Source organism: Acanthisitta chloris, unplaced genomic scaffold (assembly GCF_000695815.1).
Source record: "Acanthisitta chloris isolate BGI_N310 unplaced genomic scaffold, ASM69581v1 scaffold37960, whole genome shotgun sequence".
Lineage (NCBI taxonomy): Eukaryota > Metazoa > Chordata > Aves > Passeriformes > Acanthisittidae > Acanthisitta > Acanthisitta chloris.
The window spans coordinates 1-6745 of record NW_008650641.1 but is presented as its reverse complement, the minus strand read 5'-3'; the positions used below and the strand labels follow the sequence as shown (position 1 = coordinate 6745).

Genomic DNA, 6745 nt, shown 5'->3' with positions numbered 1-6745 from the left:
ACAGGTAACAATGACATTAGGCATAGGTACAATATTTTGTAATAGAAGTCCATTTTGGCTTACCTTTAACTATATCCTGAAGGTATTAGCTGCAGCATGCATTTCTAGTGTTCTGCTTGTAATGTTTTGGACTGGAGAGTCCTCCCTCCTCTTCTCTTCCTGCCCTTCTCTTCTCTAATTGTTGCATATTAGAAGTGAAAATATATCTGCACCAAGGATTTGGATATTAGTTCTTTGTATATGAAGATTTCTTACCCTCTCTTAGACAAAACTTACCTCTGCTGAACTTTGACAAATTAGGCAGTGGGAGGTGAGACAATTCAGTATATTTTCATTTTGCTTCTGAAGGGGTTATTTTATGGCTGAGGAAGTTTCCTTTAGTGTAACAAGGAATACAATAAGTAGGAGACTTTGGGAGAAGGGGAAGGTCAGACAAACTACTGAGGCAGATATAAACACCTTGACCAATTTCTGTATAGTTACATGGTAACCTAAACTAAAATCAGGTACCTAAATAGTTTGCTTATTAATATACAGCAACTCAAATAATTCTTTGTTACACCAAGGCGTGAGCAAGTGATTGAAGTGAACCAGTGAACTTTTATGTATGGACTAACACAAAGGAATAGAAAAACTTATTACTGGGAAGATAATTCCCGAGGAATTTCAGATGCCCTGTTTTCAAGGGAGCTGTCAGTTGAGAAGATAGAACTGAGTGGTACTAACCCTTCTGAGTTCTCCCTGTGCTGTCTCGGGTCTGTAACCTGGCTAAAACCTGCTTTGTGGGTACTGCTCAGCCTTTGCACAGATCAGATTGAATACATATGGCTTCATCTTTCTGGCGCTGTGGGTGGCTTTGTTCAGAAATGCAGAGCATTTGTTTGTAAAGAATTTTGCAGAAAATGCTTCCAAGGGTCAGGAAGTTGTTCTGTTAGTGTGTTCCAGGACAAAAACCCGGTTTGGTTAGGTGTGTGTTCAGCTTGCTTAAGCTGTTAATTTAGAAAAGCAGTTGGAGTATTTCCAGAAGTTAATTGACTTTGACGATTGGTTCTAGGCAAGTTGTGGCATGGCACAGACCCTATTGTGTGGACCTTGAAGAAAGTACCTTCTCGCATCTCCGTTCTTTTCTGGAGCACTACTGTGACAAAATTAACAGTGAAATCCCCCCTCTTCCTTTTCCTTCATCAAGGTACATACAGCATATGCATCTCACAGATTTTTATCACGTTTTTTATTTCAGCAGTGGTGCATGGCTTAGTCCTGGTTAGTCTGTTCTGGTTTATTTGCTCGTTCAGGTGCCATTTGTATAACACCAGGAGCTTTACAGTGCCTCAAATGCAACAGGATCTTTTGTCTGGAATTTATTTTCATTATTCACTAAACTGCATCCTATATTTCAGATCTATCCTTTAAAACACATTTTTATTTATAGCTGAAATGCATTTACTGTTTCTCCTTTGTCAGCTCTTAGTTCTGTAGCCAGTTTTTCAAAAGTTTAAGGAGACCAGCGACTAATATCCTGAGTTTTCATTTTTAACCCGATTATTGCACTCCTAAATCTTCTGAGAGAAGATTACCTTCATTGCTTCTTAAAAGTTGGGATTTTTTTCTATAATGTATGTGTTTATCTGGGTATTTTGGGATGATTTTGCCTCCTGATTCATGGGACTGCTTTTCTAGAGTGAATGCCTCTTGGGGCCATTGTCTGCAAAGACACTTCTCTGTTCCAGTTTTGGTTCTTTTAAGCAGCTTGGCAGTAGGTTCTCAGAGGAGTTTCTGTAAACTCCCAGTTGTAAATTTACTTACCTTTGTGGTACGAAAAGTCAAAGGAGAGTTAAAAGCTTAGTGCACAAAAAAGTGTCAGGGAGAGAGGCTAATAATAGGAGAGATTAACAGTATTAATGTGTTTCTTTCTGCAGGGAGCATCACAATTTCCTTAAACTGTGTTTGAAGCTGCTCTCTAATCACCTTGCGCTCGCCCTGGCGGGAGGTGTTGCCACGAGCATCCTCGGCCGACAGGCTGGTCCTCTTCGCAACCTGCTCTTCAGACTGATGGACTCCTCTGTCCCTGATGAAATTCAGGAAGTAAGTGAGGCTTTGTTGTTTACATGTGGAAATTGTACTGCTCTCTTTCTTTGCTGGCTGCGTAGTTAGAGATTAATCTGACTTTCTCAAGTTGGCAGTTGGAGAAACACGATTCTCACTTACCAGTTTTACTCATTGAAATGCAAAAAAAATGTAGTCACCTTCACTGCTTTATGATCTGAAAGCAGAGGAGAATGCTTGCACAAGGATTTCAAAAAGCTGTTTTGTTTGTAACTTTTAAATTATTATTCCGTGTAATAATGAGTCTAATTAGTGAATGTTGTGTGTTGAGGAACTTAGTTGAGCAGTTCTCCTGGGTACACTCTTACGGGACATAGAAACCCTTGTTGGTCTTGTTTCACTCCTTCAATGCACTGCACGTCTGGGCATCACAGCACTAAAGATGAGTGTAATAGAATTCTGAGGTGAAATGAAATTAAGCAGATGTTTTGGATATGTCGTGTGTGCTGTGCTGTATTTTGCAAAGACACGGGTGAGTTGATTATTTCCCCCTCCTCCACTGAGGAAGTATTTTCTGCTGCTCTAATTTCAGGTTGTAATTGAGACTCTGTCAGTAGGAGCAACTATGCTACTTCCTCCCTTGCGGGAGAGAATGGAGTTGCTGCATTCTCTTCTACCCCAGGGCCCTGATAGATGGGAGAGCTTGTCAAAAGGCCAGGTAAGGTCAAGTAAAAGTAGGCCGTGCTTTGCTTTGTGTTTTTTTGCTAGGATCTTTGGAACCATGAGGTGAGCCTCGTTTGCAGAGTGCAAGCACATTACTGGTGAGCTGCAGTGCAAAGCCCAACGTAACAAATTCTATAGGGAGCCTGACTGAACCAGGACTGAGGCAGGGAGAGCTGCCTGTTTTCTCACATGAAGGTTGACTACAGAAAGCTTAGAAACGTCTCCACACAGGTTTAAAGACTAGGTATTTTTGAATGCTAGTTTAGCAAGTCTTGGTAACACAAACTTAACTATTTTCTAAGAATACTTGTATAGTGCTTTCTCTACATGGGTTTCACCCTCTTTTGCAAAGATGACTGCAGTGTTGCTTTTTTATTTTTCTATCTTGGATATAAAGAGCAGGAATTGATGCAGGTTAGGAGATGTGCCCAGTGTCCTACACATGGAAGGGAAGAAATTCAAGGAACATTTGTTTCAGTCATTGAGGGCAGTAGGAACTGAAGCTTCAGCAGTAGTCTCAGATTAAACTATGAGGAAAACTGTTCAGTTCTGTATACATAGGATTCTGGTCAAATCCTTTATTTTATTTACTATGGAATAGACTGGTTTGCACTTAATACTGGAACTATAGGAAGAAGAATCCTCTGATTCTAATTTTCTAAAGATTTGTGAAGATGAGTATTGGTACAAAGTAAACCCCCTGACAGCTGCTAGGATAGAACAAGTTCAGGTTTTTCAGCATTCGTAACCGGCAGCAGGGGCAGCAGGACTGAAACTGAAGGTCCTTACTCTGCATCTGCCACCTCCCTTGGTCTAACTGTTTGCTTGTCCTGCTTTTACCCTTTTTCCTGTGTATAGCTTAGAGAACTGGTGTGTACCCCACTTGCCCCCAGGTAATTAGAACAAGTCGGAGAAACCATTTGGCCCAATGTCCAATATCTCCCTCTTAATCTCAGATTTTTGCTAGGTGTGGTTATCCAGTTCAGTATATTTGTCTGTTCTCTAATGCTACAAATCTGCAGGAAAACCTGGAGTTGTTTGGGTAAAGTCTTCGAGCTTATTTCTGTGCCCCATTGGCGTATTTGTATTGTGTAACTGTGCCTGTTGCTTCTTTCTTCTTAGCTCATTAGTTCATCTTCATTAACAGAGATTGTTATTTCTGCCCAAACATTTCCCTTTAGAGAATGCAGTTGGACATTATCCTGACCAGCTTGCAGGATCACACCCACGTCGCTTCCCTGCTTGGCTACAGCTCCCCGTCCGACGCCGCGGAGAACTCCTCGCTGTGTGTCAGCTACGGAAACCTCTCCGAGCAAACGTACTCTGTCCAGAGCAGTCACCCAGATACTCACCTGGCCGAAATCCTGATGAAGACTCTGCTGAGAAATTTGGGCTTTTATACAGTAAGTATAGACCTTGCATGAACTAATACTTTTTTTTTAAATCAGAATGAATTTTGGATACTGAGAAGTTGTTCTCGGTGAGCTGAAAAAAAACATTGCTCCATCTGAAAGAAACCTTCTTAGAAATGTTCCTGTGACAGCTGTCACAGTCACTGCTACAGCATTCTAAACTCTTGTGATTTCGAGCTTGGTTGCCCCATGATCCACTTGACATTATCCAGTTTCTTCAGTAATGACAGGTGCACAGAGTAAAGATTAAAAAAAGCTTCTTCTGTAGATGTTTGTAAAGTATTATAGCATTTGAAGCAGAGCTAATTGTTCTTCCCCCCTCCCTTTTTGTCTTAATAGGACCAAGCCTTCGGAGAACTGGAAAAAAACAGTGATAAATTTTTACTAGGTACATCATCATCAGAAAACAGCCAACCTGCTCATCTTCACGAGCTTTTATGTTCACTGCAGAAACAGTTGCTGGCTTATTGCCACATCAACAGTGTTAGTGAGGTGTGTGTCCTTCTTTTTATCACTTAGGGGAGAAAAAATTAATTCAATATGCATAAGCACCAAAATGTTGTAAGGTTCCTGTTGAAAATCATCTGAGTATTTGAAAGTTAAACTGATTTAAATAATGAACCCCTAAATATCTTTGCAGACTTATTGTTGTGTCTGTTTGTTTCCTTTCAGAATTCCAGCAGTGTGGCACTGCTTCACAAACACCTTCAGCTTTTATTGCCTCATGCCACAGATATCTATTCCCGTTCTGCGACATTGCTTAAGGAAAGCTCTTGGAATGGTAGTGTTGGGGAAAAACTGAGAGGTAAATATTCATGGAGAGAGCAGTAATGATGGCTCTGTAAGCTTAGGGCAGTTTCTGTGTGCTTAGGTTTGAATAATGCCTTACTTTTCCTGTAGCTGCATAAAGTAGATATCCCAAGCCTCCCACTGAGGAGATTAGCTGTCTACCCAGAACAGCATCTGGTTCATGTTTTGATGGAACATTTTGCATACAGGAAAAGTGCAGAATGGAGAGAATATTGCTCCTGTGCGCTGTTGGTTCAGTGCTGTTAGTTGTAGATTTCTCTTTTTTAAAGCACTCTTTTTGCCGTGACTGAAGAGTGTGTGAGTAAAACGTGGGATAGATTAATAATTTTTCAACACGTATAGCTGGGATATTTTGGGATAGCTGAGGTATTTCTATGCAGTTGTTTGACTTGTTAAGTCATGCTTAGAATGTAATTCTGTAGCTGTAGCCCTAATAGAGTTTTGTTTCCTTCCTCTGCAGACGTAATCTACGTCTCTGCTGCTGGCAGTATGCTCTCCCAGATCATCAACTCCTTGCTGCTGCTGCCAGTCTCGGTCGCTCGGCCCTTGCTGAGTTACCTGCTGGATCTGTTGCCACCTTTAGATCGTCTCAATAGACTGTTGCCTGCTGCAGCCCTTTTGGAAGATCAGGAATTGCAGTGGCCTCTTCATGGTAAGTGTAATAACGAGCACACTTGGATCTGGAAAAAAAAGAGTGGCATCTTTTTGTAGTGGAAGTTTAACCTTCTCTCTTAAGATGTCTTTTTGTTTTGACTCCCTGTCTTGCAACACCACCTTTTCAGTTTCTTAAATGTGTTAATATCCCTTACTGTGCAGGGAAACTTCTTTATTCTGTCAACCCAGAATGTGTTTGGCTCAAGCGGCAATCCAAGAGTAATGTATAGTACATATGGAATGGAAGGGACTGAGTTTGAAGTACGTGAAAATATTCTTGTGAAAGAGAGACTGTTTCAGAGTCACGCAATATCTCATGCTGGAAGAGAGCCATAAGGATCATGGGGTCCAACTCTCTGTTCCTCACAGGACTACCTAAAACTAAACCATCAGTCTAAGAATGTTGTCCAGAAGCTCAAGACATGACCACTTCCCAGGGGAGCCTTTTCCAGTGGCCCACTGCCCTCTCAGGGGGAAACCTGTTCCTGATGTCCACTCTGAACTTCCCCAGATACAACAAACAGATAATTTCATCATGATCGATTTACTTTTGTGTCCAAATTTTACTTCTGCTTTCCTTCATGGTATAACAGAATTTTGACTTAAAATTATGAATTGTGTGCTAACTTCCTGAGCATGTGACATCAAGTATTTCTGGTGCCAGTGAAACAGAAACGTGAAAACAGAGGTGAAGCAGCTGAAATTTGTGATAGGAAATGTTGTACCTGTTCACTGGGTTTTTTCATTAGTGTTTTTGGCCAAGTTCTCTGCTTTAGTTGAGAGCAGTTTCCTGTCGTATTATTCAGCTGTACGTGTTTATCAGAACACAAGGAAGGTTCTCGGGCAGAGTTTGAGAGAGACTTTGCTTCCCGAACAGCTGTGCCATGAACGGTGGTGGCCGCTGCTGCTGCTGAAGTTACAAATGTTAGGTGACCTCTGTCCTAGCTGCTGTTTCTTCAGTTCATAGGTTGTCGGTTGAGGGGCAAATTTGCCGTTAAGTGGGAAATATCGCGGAGGTCGTGCGTCGGTTTTGCGAACTGTGAACTGTCGCCGGCCCCTGGGCGCCGGTGCCATTGAGCCTTGCTGTTGCAGGCGGCCCC

The 6745-nt window shown here is 41.6% G+C and overlaps 1 protein-coding gene across 1 annotated transcript in view; it reads left to right on the top strand.

Annotated features, from left to right (window-relative positions):
* LOC103797459 (probable E3 ubiquitin-protein ligase HERC1) overlaps positions 1-5643 on the top strand; it is a gene marked incomplete at its 3' end in the record, with an annotated part of 15231 nt that extends 9588 nt beyond the window's left edge. The window contains exons 8-13 of the mRNA XM_009069679.1: positions 1055-1189; positions 1920-2085; positions 2639-2764; positions 3951-4172; positions 4854-4986; positions 5452-5643. Of these exons, the coding sequence (XP_009067927.1) occupies positions 1055-1189; positions 1920-2085; positions 2639-2764; positions 3951-4172; positions 4854-4986; positions 5452-5643 (974 nt within the window). The remainder of the gene's footprint in view (positions 1-1054; positions 1190-1919; positions 2086-2638; positions 2765-3950; positions 4173-4853; positions 4987-5451) is intronic.
* Between the last annotated feature and the right edge of the window lie 1102 nt (positions 5644-6745).